The 17,880-nt window shown below is 38.0% G+C and overlaps 1 protein-coding gene across 1 annotated transcript in view; it reads left to right on the top strand.

Moving 5' to 3' along the window:
• Positions 1–17,880, top strand: part of LIN7A (lin-7 homolog A, crumbs cell polarity complex component) — a 51,590-nt gene that overhangs the window by 25,084 nt on the left and 8,626 nt on the right. Inside the window, exons 3-4 of the mRNA XM_054812914.1 lie at positions 14,305–14,376; positions 16,760–16,969. Coding sequence (XP_054668889.1) covers positions 14,305–14,376; positions 16,760–16,969 — 282 coding nt within the window. The remainder of the gene's footprint in view (positions 1–14,304; positions 14,377–16,759; positions 16,970–17,880) is intronic.

Raw genomic sequence — 17,880 nt, 5'->3', positions numbered from 1 at the left:
AATAGAAGTACTTTGGCATTTTTCTAGGATGCTATGTCAGGAAATGGTGATTAATGGTCTCACTTAGCTAAATATAAGTACCACCAACTGAAATATTCTGTCTGGCACTAGGCAAGAATATGTATTAGCTCTGAAAATAATGGAAGTAATTGAAGTATGTAATGGCCTCAGTATTTCCTTTTCACCTGAAGACCCCTAAACCGGAAAACAAGTTAACCGAAGTCTGGTCACGTTAAAATTGAGTTTTGAAAAAAAACAATAACTCTGTCTTTAAATGACCCTACCTACATGAAGATTAATTAGCCTTCTATAGCCTTGTCACCTGGCAAAAGATACATGAATCTTGTCCATTATACCATTAAGTCCTTTACCCTTCCATGTGTTTTTGCTGTTTATTCAAAGCTGTTGCTTTGTTATAGTCTTCTGAATCCGGGGAGGTTACTGGAATAGATGAAGGGCAAGGCTGTGAAAGTGAATGCATAATTGAACTACTGAGAAGGTATATTCATGTGCAACATAAAACTAGGCAACCTGAATTGATAAAGTGACTCTAAGTGTTGTAAGTCAGTAAAAAGGAAGTTATGAGAACTGTAAGATAAGGTGAACTTCCGGTCTGGCAAGAAACCTTAAAGAGCGGTAAGCACAGAAGATAGAATAAACAGTTGAGGAAAACAGAGTGAATCATCAACAAGAAAATGTGGCATGCAGATTATGGGAATGTCATTTACTGTTAACATCTGGTAATTGGTGCTGAAATGCCAGGAGAGTAACGATACAGCTTGATAAACCCATGCATCTCCTGATAAGCAGAAGTTTTCTTTCCAGTTGATTCTCAAGATTCTATTTTGGTATGTTAAATATGTAAAATTCAGGTGTATCTCACTTTCCTCCCAGCCTTCTTTTGCAACTCCATTTTCCATTTCAAGATTAAATCTAATCTTTTTCTGTGTGGATCTTATTTAAAAGAAAATCTGACTGGTAAATACCTGTGGTGAAACATTTATCAATACCAGGAGTAATCAGATCAGAAAGTCTTTATAAAAATGTGGTGTGGCAAACAGACACACAAAAATAACCATTATTTCATTCTGTTATCTTATGACCCCCACCAAAATATCAGGTCATCACAAAAGAGCACTTTTGCAGGGCTGGGCCACTGACGATCATTTCTTAAAAGGAGGAGCAGTCAACACAAAATACTCTACTGTTGTGTGTTTTGTACAAAATTAGAACAGCATGTTGTCTTTGAAAATAGATCGGTTTCTACTTCAGTAGTTTAAAACTTTTAAATTTACTATGAAATTATCTTGTGGACTGAGCATCCTGAACATTTAAAGACCACTAGTGACTTACAAGCAAAAAAATGGCAGTGGCAAAACACTGACCCATTTCTTATGAGGTCTGGATGTCCCCCAGTTGCTTTAGAGATATATTTGATTATGTTCTATAATATTAAAAACATAGTTTCTCTATATGCTAGGTAGGATAGTTAAATGAGCCTAGTTGGTATATTGGAATGATTTCCTTTAATTAATAATTTTCATTTTCGTGCCTTAGCAATCTAAACAGCTGGAATCCCAGTGCTGCTGATATGCAATGTGTTATTATCTGGTCATTTTCTCAAGCTGCCTACCTGTGCTTTTTATTATTAACCCTGATATATGTCTTTGCAAATATTAAGGAACCAGAAGGCAGCTGCTGGGTGGTGAAAGCTGAGTTTGGTCATACTGTGCTCATTACATTACTGTGATGCAGTGTGTGACAGCAGAGAGCTGTCTAGAGCCCTTAGTTGTTCACTTCATATATCCCAGTATGGTGGTATAGTACATTTTAAAGGGCTGTACTAAAGATAACAATATGGGTATTAGCTGGACTCAGATGAAATTTATCATTAATTCTTTTATTAAAATTATTCATCTAGGATTTTAATGTAGGAGTCATTTAAAGTCCTGGTTTCATTGTGTTTCAAGAATCTAAAGATCTGTTTGTTCAGTTTGCAATACAGTGCTGTTCCTCCACCTCCCAGATCTAGCCTCTGAAAGCAGAGTTCCATTGTTTGCCTGATGAATCCCATTCCCTGTAAAAATAGACGTTCACCAGGCCAAACTCTCTTGGTTGGCACGGAGGGCAGCCCCAGAGTTCATTTCCTGCCCTGCATTACGCTTTCTTTTCAATGGGAGCTGAATATTTGTTGCAGGAGGAGAAATACAACTCCAGTCAGTCTCTCATCTCCACAGGGTAAGCCCAACTTTTGAAGTTTTTAAATTATAAGATGCAACTTTGAAAAAAAAAATATAGAGAGAGAAAATGTGGTGCTATAATTCACAGCACAGAACTGTGGTTAAGGCTCAGTAGGAAGCCTGACATCTAAAGTCCCCTACTGTCACATTTACCCAGGCAAACTGAGGTGTTGGTCAGGATTAAGCAAAAGCGGTATGTTGGACTTACTAATAAGGCAATTAGTAAACAAAAGGGCAATAGGACAACTCATATGAGGAAAGCAAGCGAGATTTATTAGCTCAGATCTGTAAGTCAGGTCATAAAAGCAGTATGGTTGTATTAGCATGATGCCCCATTAGACTGGCTGGGAAGCAAAGTTCTCCTTACACTAATCTGATACCTTGTTACACCTTGTTCTGGTATTCCAGATATCTTATTCAGAATTACTGCACCATTAATTCAGTAGTAGCACTCATGCAGCAGCAAATATGGAAATGTGCAAATTGACCGAATTATTTCAGATTTTCACATGCTTATGCATGGATTGATTTGTACCTTTGTATTAAAATTTGCATTCCTGGATGCTAATTGTAAAGTATTAGCATTTTATCTTTTTTCAGATATTGGGATGGATTGTAACGTCTGTTGAACCAGTACACTTACCTGAATTCTGGGGCTGTGTAGCATTTGCAAGGATCTTCTGCTGTACCTTTTCATCCCTTTTCCATTACCAGTGTCTCAGCAATGAAATGCCACATAAAATAGTGATTAAAATTTCCACTAAATCAGTACCTCAATCACTGTTTGGAAAGGGCATTACTTAGAATCATAGAATCATGGAATGGTTTGGGTTGGAAAGGACCTTTAAAGGTCATCTAGTTCGAACCCCCTTACAATGAGCAGGGACATCTTCAACTAGATCAGGTTGCTCAGAGCCCTTGAAAGTTTCCAGGGATGGGGCGTCTTTCTGGGCAACCTGTTCCAGTGTTTCACCACCCTCATCATAAAAAATTTCTTCCTTATATCTAGTCTAAATCTACCCTCTTTTAGTTTAAAAACATTATCCCTTGCCGTATCACAACAAGCCCTGCTAAAAAGTTTGTCCCCATCTTTCTTATAAACCCCCTTTAGGTACTGGAAGGCTGCAATAAGGTCTCCCCAGAGCCTTCTCTTCTGCAGGCTGAACAACCCCAAGTCTCTCAGCCTGTCCTCATAGGAGAGGTGCTCCAGCCCTCTGATCAGCTTTGTGGCCCTCCTCTGGACTCGCTCCAACAGGTCCATGTTTTCCTTGTACTGGAGCCCCCAGAGCTGGACGCAGTACTCCAGGTGGGGTCTCATGAGAGCGGAGTAGAGGGGCAGGATCACCTCCCTCGACCTGCTGGTCACGCTTCTTTTGATGCAGCCCAGGAGAAGTGTGGATTCATTCTTAGCTTCATTCAAAGATGATGGTATGGCAAAGTAGTAATGTTTTCATGTTTTAGCAAGTTTTGCTTTCCCTCTGCTGGTTACAAATACTGTATCTATAATGATGAGTTGAGTTTGTAATGTATGTAAATTAAGACAGAAAAAAAATCAAATTTCAAAGGATGGGCTGCCTGCTTTTTGTCTTGCCATGATGCTGTATTAGGCATTTAGAAAGTTCAGTGAAAAGCTTGTTAGCACAGAAATTTTTTTTTTTTAAATTACCCTACTGTGTTCAAATATGAGCTATTTTTTTAGAGTGAATGTAACCAGAAATTAGGCAAATTTTGAAAAACAATGAAGTTTCATTTGCCACTTTACCATAAATGATGGAAGCATTTCTCTGTTGCTTGCAAGCCCTGGATGGCATGAATGAGAACTTTTGGAATGATTACCTTGTCACTCAGCAGATGGCCTTCATTAATGGCAATTATATGAATTTACCAAGCTGCCCGAGCATTATCTGAGAGAAGGCATTATTAAGCCTCTGTACAATTACTGAGTCCCAGCGACTTCCATGACTTCACTGCAGGAGATTTAAAACAGCTGCTGTTGTCACATTTTTAGCTGCCTAGAGCTAAATACATTGATTTCACAGATGTACTACCCCAGAATCTGGGGCCAGACCGTATCACTGGTCTTTAATCAGTGCTTTCTCCCATTGGTTTTGATTAAAGATCAATTTTCAGAGTTGGCTGATGGCTATATATCTACTCACATTTGTGCTCTGCTTGCGTAGTTGTGCCTTTCACAAAAGGCTTGTTTTTGAACTCAAAATTAACTGTCAGTGAGGTCTGAAAGACAAACATTTTAGTGCTGCAAGAGTCCTGCAATGTATAGAATCAAAGCAATGACATATCTTGTTCATATCACAGCTTATCTGGATTGCTGTACCATATTTACTAAAACTCACTGGTGATGTTCTTAGCTCTGCACGTGACTGCAGTTGTGTGTGCTGCAGAAGGTGACTCCAGTGGAGTGTGGGTGATGCATCTCAGCATCTTTTTTGTTTTCCTCACACTATTATTTTAGTTTATTGTTGCAGTATCCTATTAGATTACATAAAACTCTTAAGAATAAACAGAATAGCCTCTGCTGCAGTTCATCTCAAGCTTGCTTCTTCCTCTTGAGAGAAATCAGCAGCAAGGTGAACTGTCGAGGAATATTTTTGCTGACGGCTTGTTGGAAGCCACTGTACCGTTTCTGCCTTGATAGAGCCTCAGTATCCCCCTGCTTCTGCTTAACTGATGTCACTGATGAGAATCCTGCAAAATGCTCCATCTCCATTTTTAATTGTGCCTTCAGAAAAGAAAAGAAATTGTAAAACTGTTTCAAAACTCCATTTTAGCTACATTTTTTGTTGGTATTTAAAACAAGAAACATCAGCAGTTTCCTTCCTTCTCCCTGCCTTCTCAGCTCGATAGGAACACTTGAGATAAACTCGTGTGATGGGCTCAGGTTATATCACCTTTCATCCAGGTGCTGATTTTGGCAAGGTTTTGCCAAATCTCTTAAAGTTTGGAATATGACTATTGCATATGACAGCCCCAACAGCATATACAAACTTAATGATCAAGTGCAGGAAATTAGTGTTTATTAATGCTTGGCTTATTTTTGAACTCAAAAATAACTGGCAGTGAGGTCTAAAGGAGTTTTCAGTTATAAGCTATGAATTCCAAGTGGTGTTATGGGAATTAACTAATCACACAGGTTGCTATTTCTTTTGATCCCAGTATATTACAGTAGAAGCAGCAAAAGAGACTTCTAGGACAGTATTTTGCTAAGGTTTAGTACGGTTTAGCGACTGCAAAGCGTGCAATTTCTGAGACACCTATAACATTGTTTTCAAAGGCACCAGATCATAGTGGGGACATGAAATAAACTAAATGATCCAATCATATTTTTATTGTTCCTCATAGAAGTAATTTTTTTTTGCAAATAGAAGTCTGTTTTTCATTATTCTTAAGAGGGTGCCAAGCAACTTCCTCTTGACTTTACAGTGTCAGAGTGATGTTTCCAGACAGAATCGACATTGGAGGGAAGAAGAGGGGGCACACAGAGGTCTTGTGTGTCCTAACAGCAACACCAGGAGTGTTTCAACTGACTCATCCAATATGTGCAGAGGATGTGACAGCATGCATTTCCTGGTACATCTGCTATGTTCTTCTGCTCACGCAGAAGGGAAGAAGGAGATTCTGGCCCCGGCGTGTAACCCCTGTTGGGTTGTTTCTTGGACAGGCGCAGCCTCATATGGCATGAACTCAGGGACCAAAACTTGGTTCAGCTTTCAGATGTCAACACAGATACTGTCAGAGCAGAGTGAGCACCATCCTTTTCCACACGAAAAATGAAAAAATGTTGGAGCAAGAGATATTTTGGCATTTTAACTGGAGCCTCCATAAAGTATTCTGCCCTAAATTAAAATATTATACCCTTACAGTGATTATACTTAATTTATTTTTAACAATGTTTCAGGCCTGTACTGTTTTTTCCCTACTGCCTAAGGACAGCTTAATAATGCATCAAGATTTGGATCGTTTTTTTCACTTTGGTAAAACTGACCTAGTTTCCTCCATAACCCCCATCCCCTGAAGAAGGAAACTTTTGAATAAAATATCCTCTATGAAAATGTAAAAGCCAACTTTCATAGTATTTCTTCCACATGTTCTGAAATTAAAACTGTCTCATCTCCTCAGGTTGTTAAATGAGAATGAGTTTCATTTACAGGTTTGAGCTTTTTAATGGGTTAACTTCCCTGCTGCAGATTGGCAACATCCATGCAGTGTTACTTCATGGAAAGGAATTTTTACGACAATTGTGAAAATGATACAGATGTTTGGGTTTTGAAAATAGACTCCAACCATTTTCCTGATGCAAACATGTAACTGCTCACAGGCTAATGAAAGCTTATCATGGAAAAATATTCAGAATGCCAGCAACCTTGAATGACCACATTCTGTCAGATATAAATAGCTCATTAATACAGACTAGTTGTCACAAAGCAGCTTTTACTATGAGTGTCCAAATTCAGTAGCTGCAGAAAATAGCTTATGTAATATAGACTTTTTGGTACTTCCAGTAAGACCTATAACATATCACATGCCTTCCCCTCAAAGGTACTTTTCAACCATTTCAACCTCACCGTGCTCACAGACATCCATCAACTTGTTCTTTTGACATTGACAAAAGACAACCTTTTGTCAGCTTGCTCTCAGGGACAGATGAAGATGATGTACAGTATACAGTGTGAACAGGGGTGCAGGACTGCCTAACTCTACTTCTGTTGGGATTAATCAAACCCATAACAAAATAGGCCTTTGTGATTCATTTGCTAAAGCAATCTCATTGAAGAATCTAAGTTTATCATAACCTTGAAGTGGCAGTGTATGTAGGTGGCATTCACGGTGTTCTTCCACAGCCAGTGGTTTTCTGAGGTTGTCAATGTCCTCCGCAAGGACTGTGATTTAGAAAGACAGTCTTGGCAAATTGTCTTCAGTCATCCAGAATAGTCCCTTCCTCATTTTTTTAATTAACTGCCAAAGATAAAAGTAGCTATTAACACAATGAAAAACAGTATTAATAAATATTTTTTCAGTCAACCTTGTAGATAGAAAAGAAAATCAACCTGCTTTCAGCTCGCCCCATGGAACTCTACTGTCTTCTGGGCTATGGTGTGTGACCGTGTTTAGGGTTTAGCTAGAGGCTGTAGCTCTGGTGGGGGAAATACACTTTTATGATGTATCCATGCTTTCCTGAGCATGCTAATCACATGAGAGAATTTAAAAAGCAGAACACAGACACAAAACCAGAAATTCCACTTGATATACAAGAGATGCAAAACTAAAGATAAACACACCGTCATTAGAGATTTTGCATTTTCATTGAGCTGTCACAGGTTTATGGCTGAATGGAAGTGCTTCACTACATTGGTTTTGAACTTGAGTAAGGTTACAGAGGTAAAATTAGTTATGAAAGAGGAAGGGTGGTCTGGTAAGCTGCATACCTGCACACTACTTACATATGCTTTTGGTTGTGTTTGACTTGTTTTCCTTCTTTTATATGTTTGTCTGTTCACGTGTCATCTTAAATGAACAATTAGGTGGGTTTGCAGGGTTTTTTTGTAGAAAAGCAAATGCTGTTTGAAATCCAACAAACTTGTCATGAAAGGTGGAGATATCCACAATGAGACAAAGACCTCCAAATACTTTCAGTGGAGAAGAAGGAAAGATTACCAAAAGAGATGAAAAAGACCAAATTACATCCAACAGTTATAACTTGAAATTGGACAAATTTATGTTAGAAATAATCCATTTTTCATGGAAATGCTGTTAACCAGCTGACCAATTTCCTACACAAGCTGGAGGCTTGAAGTTCACAGACCTTTCTAAAGGCTCTGTAGTTCAACCAAAAAATATAATCAGTGCAGAAATTACCAATGAGGTTCCATGTGTACAAGAGCTTAAGGGTGACCAGAGTCCCTCCTGATCTTTGTAGCATTTAAAACATCTTTGCGCACTGATGCAGTAGAAGTATGATCCGAATTGAGTGCTGAAGTACAGCTCAGCGAGGGGTCTGTCCAAGCATACCAACTAATGCATTCCCCTCCACAGACATACATGTATTGAATTAAGAATGGAAAATACAGGTAAGGCTGCAGGGAAGGGAAAAATGCCAAACAGAATGTGAAGAGCTAAAAATGCTGAAAACAAAGTGGGAAGACACAGCTGGTTTGTGCTGCGGGTGGAAGTTTGCCCTCAGAAACAAGGCATTCACAGGCACTGCAGTGGAGGTCAGCAGCTCTTCAGTGTACCTTTGCACTGTAACTCCTCCCTGTTACAAGAGCAGGCATCCTCCTGCCTCGAGGACTGGACCACACACCCCAAACGAGATGGTGTGTGGGTCAGAAGGATGCTGAAGGTCTGAGAATCAGCTGCAGATTTTGGGAGGAGGGGAGGAGAGAGGCCAGCAGCTATGCTGAATAAAGCACATACACACAGACATGAGGTCTTCTCACCATGGTAAAAGACTGATTGAGATATTCCTTTCCACTTGACATCTTAGAAGGGAGAAATATTTACTTCATCCTTTCCAACATAGGAAGGCAATTAGGAAGACAGGGATTCGGTGTAGTTGATGTCAGAAGCATCATACTGAGGTGTAAGTAAATAACAATTTCTCTTTTATAGCTTAGCCTCAGTTCTGCAAGGATGCACACATGTATACTGTTCCATTGGCATGACTACATAAATGCAGTGAAACCAACTGTACCTTCCTTGCACTGGTTGTTCTCACGCTAACTGTCCCCTCTGTACTGTCTGTCAGGCTTCTGTCTTCCCTTCCTTGAAAGACTTTTTCCAAAAACAGATAAACAATTCCTTTCCACATTGAAACAACAAAAACATACGGTAGACGAACTAAAGAAACTAAACTTAGATGATGCCAATATATGTGCTAAACATCACTTATCAATGTCTTTGCAGGTTGCTTCTTCATTCCACCCTTTAACCTGCTTACCTTTGGCATGCACTTAGGTTGTGATTTCTTGAAGGAAGACTTTATGTCTTTTTATATATTATCATACTGCAGGCACTGTGGAAACACAGCTGATTACTACTTCTTACATATGTTATCTCATGTGCTAAGAACCCCCCAACATTTTCAAAAAGGTTACTTTCTCACTTATGAATCTCAGAGAAGTTTATCTGGGCCTGCTACTTCACAGGTCTAAATTGCAATGTACTCTGTCTTGGGTTTTGTTTATGGGGTTTTTTGAACACTTGTTCATTGTTGTAAAATGATTTCTGCATCACACCTCTTCCCTTCTGGTGTTTAGACCGAGTTGTCCTAAAGTCTGTTGAGCATCATTATTGTAGGTACAGTTGCACTTAGAATTACATATTTCATCAAGGGAGGAAGTACTCAATACCTCTTACAGAAGTTAATGGAACAAAATCTGTATAATTAAATTGTAACTTCTAGAATTCAGCAGAAAACATGCTGCATCATTCAGGTCATAAACAGAATGCTGCTTCTAGCCACCTTTATAAAACAGGCTGCTAAGTGCACTGTTATTCCTGGACTTTCTCCTAAAGCTTTGCATTGACTTAAATAGGCCAGCCCAGTATGTGCTGCTTTGCGATGAGTCCATATGGAGTAATTTCTGTTAAGGAGCTAGCTCCTAAAGTACCTGTAAGGCAGCCTGTGCTTCAGTAATGCTGAACCAGCTGCTTTGCCTCCCAACTGAATGCGTGGGGATGAGGACCATCGTCATAACAATAATACCTGCTGCATCTGACTCACTGGAGCTCCTGCTGGGAGAAGTAATAAAATGTACATTTCTGTATGCCAGCAAGAGCTGCCACAGTACAAGGAGGATTCACTTCCAAGTTCAGATTTTCTAGATGTAATTTTCCTCCTCACTCTTTTTGTATTTTTTGAGTACTGTGGGAGAATAACTTTAGATAATGGTGTCTGAGAAGACTACCTGCAGAAGATGGAAAAGCCTGAGATCTATATTTGTGCTTTCAGGAGTATTTCTTGATGGGAGCGTTGTATTCTCTGCACCACAGGAAAGAGAAAACAAAGCTGAGTCGTCTAGCTCCACAGCACAAGTGAGACCTGTGTGAACAAACCCCTGTCTGCAGCACACTTTTACCCGATGAACGTTCAGCATACGGACATTTACAATCTTTGTAGAAATCGCTGTGGGGGAAAATTACATGAAACATTACCATTCACCTTACAGCTGCAGCTTTGCGTCTTGAAACATTGACATTTCACCCGTAATTTAATCTGTATTATGAATGAATTGTGGAAACTCTTTTCCCTAGGCATTAGACCATCAGACTATGTATGGAGTCTGTCAGCAAATAATATTACTAAACACTCATGTAGTCTTTCAGACACTCTGAAAAGAAATAGGTGTACATACAAAAATAGATATGCAACTCTTTTTCAAACAAGTAACATACAGTAAAGGTCTAGATACTGTCCTGGGCAATCGGCTCTAGGTGGCCCTGTTTGAGCAACGATGTTGGATGAGATGACCTCCAGAGGTCCCTTCCAACCTCAACCTGTCTGTGATTCAGTGATATGTTAATTGTCTTTCTTCAACTCATTCATATTACACAGTGAGTTCTTTCAGAATGATTCATCTGTCATGGCCAACAAAGGTCACTGTTTTAAAAGACTTCTTTAGTAAATATCCTAAAGGAACTTTTCAAATACTTATAATTAAATTCTGCACCTTTGTCGTCTTCTGTACTGAGTGATACTTTGTCCAAATAAGGAAATCTACAGAAGATCTTGTAAGGATGTCTTAAGGATGACATTGTTAGATTCAGGAGAATCTCTGTATGTTAAAAATGTAATCAGATGTACAGGTAATTGTAGGCACTGAAAGGAAAGATTTTATAAAACTATTTCAATTACTTGTCATGTAGAATGGATTGAACAAAAAGCTATATTCCACTCCAGGAGGATTTAAATGCCACCTTATTTAGTTTGAAAACAAAGAGCATTTTCAGTTTATCTGCTGTGCGTACATAGACGAGGCAGCAGAATGGATTCGTTGTGCACAAATCGTGGCTAAGGTGGCACTGAGAACAGCGTGGATAAAGAGATTCGTGTGACTACAGGCAAACAATGATTATTTATGCACTTCAGTGTGCTTTCTGTGCATTGCTAGGATGAGCAATGATTGGATCTGAACCCTACAAAGAGTTTAGGCGACTTGGAACAGGTACAGTTAATCTGTGTTTGGTTGTTAAACTGACTTAATAATAAGAAAGTCATATAGATGTATACTTTATCTTTCTTAAACTCAAATTACATTAAACATTATGTAACAGTCAAATAGGAGAATTAGATTTACAAATGCCTCAAGCAGATATTCAAGACCAGTCACATCTGTTGCTTCTAGAGAGTGAGATTTGACATGCAAGGCTTCTTTTCCCAAGAACTGTGTTATAGATACTATGATTACTGATAACTGCTGAACAGCATTTTAAATCCATTATCATTGAGAATTTACAAATTAACACAAGGATTATATGACATTATTGATCACATTTTTTGCAAGTTTTTGAGTCAATTCCTTTTTAACATATTAGTTTAATCACACACTAGTGGTTTGTTCTTTCACCAGCGTACAAATTAATTACCAAGATATTGGATGTTATGAAGCCTACCAGCTACATACCAGTAGGATCCAGACAATATGGAGTTACATGACATCAAGTCTAACCAATAATCATGTGAATGTATAATTATCAGCTCACCTTTGCGATATTCTACCTTAGTAAAGAATATTTTAAAGAACCTCGTATTAAACTGTTCCTATATCTGAAATATTGTGACCTGTTTTCGAAACAATTTAATGTCATAATAGTTCAATAATCAAATATATGCTTTTAGACATTATAGTCAGACACAACATTTATAGCTGTGCCAGTAAAAATGATATGTACAGTCAGATCTCATGCATTAAGATTAAGGGGAACCTGCAGATGCCAAGAAAATACAGCATTATCAGTGGTTCAGTACAGTATGGGTTTTGAAGTAACACATATTTAATGATTCATTACTGCAATTACACAGTATTTTTCTTATATAATGTATTAGTTGTTCTTATAGAATGTCCTGTGACATAACACCATAAACATTGAACTGATCTGTGCAGGATGATGCTGAGTATGTAGACTCAACCCATTTTTATGATGGCATCATCCCGTACAAACAGATAGAACAAACCACAGATCATTTAGAGGCTATGTGAGAGCTTTCTTTTTTCATAATTTTAAAATTGAGGGTAAAATCATGGCCTCTGCTGAGTTCAATGTCAATTTTACCAATGGAAGCAAGATTTTATTTCAGACATAGAAAGGAGGAAACTTTTTGGCCAACTCCTCGTCTCAGTTTTCTTCACTGGTCCCAGTTTTTCTGAATTAAGTCCTAGAAGGTCTTATGTACTGACGATATACAAGACAAATAATCTTTTTGCTGTGCTTTCAAAGTGTTTAGCATATTTTAGATCTCTAAAATGGATTGTACTTGTTATCTCCTTTCTTTTTTTGCCTTTCCCTTGTGTATGATATCCCTCAAAAAAGGTTTGGGGATCAGTCACCCCCAACTACTCAAGAGTGTTTGATTACCACTATGTCTCTCCACTGAGATCAGAAATGAGCCACACATCTTAATTCCATCTACATGTTTGTAGCAATATGTTAGTGCGTAGGTTTTATAGTAGCAGGCTTAGTAGGGAGAGAGACATTTTTATGATACTGTATCACAAGTTGTCAGGACAGAGGCATGGGGAAGTTTTGCCTATCAATGGGACAAGCCATTCTTTATAGGTCAATGAAGTCCAGGATCTGACACCTGCTCTGCCAAAGTAACATTTACATTACCAAAGAGGGAAGTTTTGGCACTCCTGCTAAAGTATCACCAAATCAGTGAAAAGTAAATATATTTTGGGAAGTACAATTGCATCTGCACTCCTCAAGGACCCTAAGAAAGAGAATGCTGTAAAAGCTAATATACTTTACCAGCAAAGGTTCTCTCTGAGGAATGCAACCTGAAACATAAAGTACATGAAAAGACAAAATTCCTGATGAAATAGGTCAAGAAAATGCCCAGAGTAAATCAGTGGCATATAAGAACATTTTTTTAGGTTTGGTTGTTTTATAAGAAAACTAAATAAAATGTTTTGGGTTTTTGCATTCACCTTTGTCTTTCAAAAAAATATTTTCATATGTTATATATAAATATTTTTATTTTTTTAAGTTTGCTTTCAGAATAACTGGCTAGTATCAAGGCATTTTTTGATATTTTTCATCTCAGAGTGTGACAAATCTAGAGAACAAAGGTGGTGAGAGAACCTTTTGCTTTCTTCTTACTGAAGATATTTAAAAGGGAGAGTTAAGGACCAGAGAAAGTTGACCAAGAGTGTATACAAGAAAAGAACAACAAACAGAAAGTTGTACATATTGGCAATGCTAATTTTATGCCATTTAAATTACAATTCCTTTCTAAAGGATTATCTTACCCATTGGCCTTGTCTGACCTACCAGACTGCCAACTCTTTTCGCCATTCCTAGCTACGGTTGATGGAAACCAGTACTGTGACCTTTCTCCAAAATTTAACTTTCACTTCCATTCTTCAGCACCTATATGCTGAGCAACTTACATATTTTTTAACATCAGTCTCCTAAATGTTTAGTTTATAGGAAATTTCAGAGAACAAAGAAGCCATTGTTGGAGGCTACGACACCACTCAAATCAGTTCAGGTCATTTGCATTCAAATCAGTGCCTGGAGACACCAATTTTTGATAACATAGAACCTAACTGTCCTGGTTTTGGGAAATGACATGCTAGTGATGGGAAAGGAATTATGCTGGAAGATGTGCAGTTAAGTTTGCAAAGTGTCGTGAGAAACATAGATTGATGTTCTCTGAAAACCTAAGCGTGCACAAGTTTAGCAGACACTTGACTATGTAATTGCATGAGTGCAGCATTAATGAAGCATAGTCTTATGAGGGAATGGGACTGTCCTGTCTAGGTTAATATAAAGTCCTTGTTTTACTTCTATAATTAACTTCATTTTATTTTCATGAATATTTTAGGTGTATCAATACATGCATGAAACCATTACTGTTAATGGCTGCCCCGAATTCCGAGCCAGGGCCACTGCAAAGGTAGGATACGTGCAACTGTTGAAATACGTGTTACCAAAGTGACCTAGTAATTGACTGTGCGCGTGTGTGTTTCAGGTATTCGTGTGTACACTGTAAGAAAATTTAGACATCAGTGGCAGCCCAGAGTCTAGAACCAGTGCTACTTCCCAGGTAACAATCATAATGGAAAATTTCAACCTTTATGCTGCTTCTGTAGCTTAAGAAAAGAGAATGATTTTATGGAAATTGATGCTTTTTGAAAAGTTGCTTTGCAAAAGCAAATCTACTGGTTCATTCTGTAGAAGTCTGCCTGCAACAACCAATATTTTAATAGACTGTTTTCCCATACAGCTCATCCAGAGAGGACACAATGTTTTGGGAGATAGAAACTAAACAGTCAAAACTCCACTTTAACTAGTGGGAACTATAGGTACTGAGCAAGCGGTAAGGATGAACAGTGACAAAAATGGCCTGATCAAGAGACTCCACAGCCAAATGCAAGCCCATTTTTTTTCTGATGCATTACCTGTTTTAATAAAACATATTGTCTCTTTGCCCATGTGGACCTGCCTTTCTCATATCCTTAGACCATGACAGCTACATTACTGCTGCTACTAAAATGATAATTTTCTAAGGGAATTCACACAACCATGAAAGAACCCATTCTGTGTGCCAGTATGAAATATGCTCTGTATTTTCATAATATGCACAATGATAGATGCTTCCAAACAGAGAGGTCCACCATGGCTTTCTTTTTCCCATTATCATTTTGTACTCAACACTGTCTTCTGGGTGGTATAGCAGGTACTATGCAAAACAGGTAAACATGCAAAAGCCATAAATCTTTTTTAGAAATATTTCTTTATGGTCCCACTCCTATGAAGTTAGTGACAAAACTCCCTGAAATGTTAATGGAACTAAGATCTTACCATTATGTATTTGTGTTAAGAGACTTTCATTTACAGCTGTATCAGATGATGAAGGTTGGGAGTGTGTTACAAAATTATTTCTACAACATTTTAGAGAAGCAAGCTGGATAGTAGCCAGCAAATAACCTAATATGCACTAAATTGCAGTGTATTTTCCTTACTAAGTAGAATGTTCCATTCTGTAGGCTGTTCTTCTTATTTTCACCTTCTTCTAATTGAAAGTTAATGGACAATGTAAATTTGTAAGGTCTATGCTACTATAAAGAGAAATGTCTATATGAGATCCTGATTTATCTACACTGCAGGTAAAAACATAGAAATTTTGCTATAGTTAATGGAGAGAAATACAATTAGTGTTTGCCATTCTCATTTCTTATTCATATAGAACAGCAGGGTTACAGAGCAATGTTTCAATATCGCAATATTTCCTGGTTATTTCTGGGCTGTCTGCATTGCATTCTCCTAGTGCATTCATGTCTGACATAAAATGTATGCATGATGACAAGGTCTGCATGTGCAAAAACATGTAACTGAGAATGATCCATTATTCCACATCATCCACTAGCTTCTATTAAGCATAAGCATTATTAGGATGCTCAAAAAAACATTACCGTAAAGCAGAATTGTTTGAGCAATTTGGACTACAAACACACGTTGAAAAGGATAAAAGATTTTCTTAAATGTTCCTTTAATGATTTACTGAGATCTATAAGTAGGAAAATACTTGTAGCGACAAATGAAATACAAGATGTAATATTTTTCTGGATGCAAGCTTTACAGTTTGTTACATGGGTTGTTTTTTTTGCCAGAGTAAGATTAACAATCTGGGATTTTTCTAATTTATTTATAAATCCATTGTCTTAAAGTTAAACTTTTAAATAAAGTTTTGATCCAATTATATTGTAAAAACTCATATTCCTGTTCCAGGAGTTATTTAGTTTGTGCGGTTTCATGAAGATTATACATTCAACTTTTTAAAATAAGAATATCCTTTCAGGGGTTTTTTCTGTGCCCAAAAAATAAAATAACCAATTCCATACCTCCAAAAGCAGAGCAGAGAGCTAACAATTCAATTGATCCACTTTATTTCAACTAGGAATGCAGTAGAGATCACAGTGTCTTATCCCAGAGTAATAAATTTTCTCCCTGTGAAAAGGCAAAGAAGAAATGCGCTAGTGATCATAAGCGTTCACCACCACGCAGTCAGGCTTCCCGGTGCCTACTTCTGGCTCTGCTGCTAACTTTCTGCGTTATCTTTGACAAGTCACCTAAACTCTCTATTCCTCTGCTTATTCCTTTATTTCAAAAGCATTGGCATGGAACTTAGTTTTTTTAAGATGCTTTCAGACGATCAGAAAAAATCAGAGTAAGATACTGACATGTTTTCACAGGAATAAATTCTTCCTGCAAATGAACAACAGAGTGTATGTCAGTGTTCTCCCTACATAGCCAAATCACTTGTCTTTTTCTTCCAGGCAACAGTTGCTGCTTTTGCTGCAAGCGAAGGCCATTCACACCCGCGAGTGGTGGAGCTGCCAAAGACTGATGAAGGCCTGGGCTTTAATGTCATGGGAGGAAAGGAACAGAATTCACCTATTTATATTTCTCGCATCATTCCTGGAGGAGTGGCAGAAAGGCATGGAGGGCTCAAACGGGGGGACCAGCTGCTTTCGGTTAATGGAGTGGTATGTGGAAATTTGATAGAGCTTTCATTTTCATCTGGATTTTCATTTTTCACAGCTGTTCTAAAACCGTGATTTAAAATGCAGCCGCATAAAACAAAAAGAATTAGCTCTGTGAGAGACCTTCAGTATGCACTTGTGGTGCAGTGAGGCAAAGCTGCATCGACAACTTTGTGCTACTACAACTTCTGTTGTAATGAAGGGTGCTTGAAGAGCTTCATTTTAAATCCACACCACATGCTTAATTTCCAGGGAAGCTATGTCTTTCTTAATTGATAATTCTGCAAATTCGTTTTGCAGTAGAAGCGTAATAACAGACTTTGTCGTGCTTACACTCATAGCCTCTGAGGTGCACAGCCCTTTCCAAGCAGTGATGCCTCAGTGGCACTCATGTAGTCTTGTGACCTTCAGAGCATTTGAACACATAAATGAAATTTGGTAAGCACATTTGGTGCTGATTTGCAATGGAAGGTACATTCCAGATTTCTTTCAGTGACGTGACATTCATCCAGCTATGATATATTTGTCAGAGAAATCAGCTGTACAAAGGTACACATACAGGGAGCATGTATTTTCAGTAAAAAGTACATTTTTGACGTAGTCGGTTTTCACATAACTCAATACTTCAGGGTGGAGTGTTTTGCAGTAGTTTCACTGTGACTGTCAATATGGAGGTAAAAATTAAAGGGCTGTTGGAATAGAGAGGAAAAATAAGGCTCCAACTACATGACATGCCTTTCCTTTTGCTTTTTGTTCCCTTTTACAAGGGAATGTAAAGTACTGAAAATGTAAGCATACTCATTCATATAACCCTACACTTCTTTTAATGAAAACATAATCTTTTTTCATGCAAAACCTCTATCTAAACCTCGTATTTAAATGCACCAAAGGCACGTAGGAGCAATTCCTGAATC

The sequence above is a fragment of the Grus americana genome, chromosome 1 (genome assembly GCF_028858705.1).
Source record: "Grus americana isolate bGruAme1 chromosome 1, bGruAme1.mat, whole genome shotgun sequence".
Classification (NCBI taxonomy): Eukaryota; Metazoa; Chordata; class Aves; order Gruiformes; family Gruidae; genus Grus; species Grus americana.
Note: the sequence above shows the minus strand (reverse complement) of the source record. Positions and strands in the feature narration are given on the sequence as shown.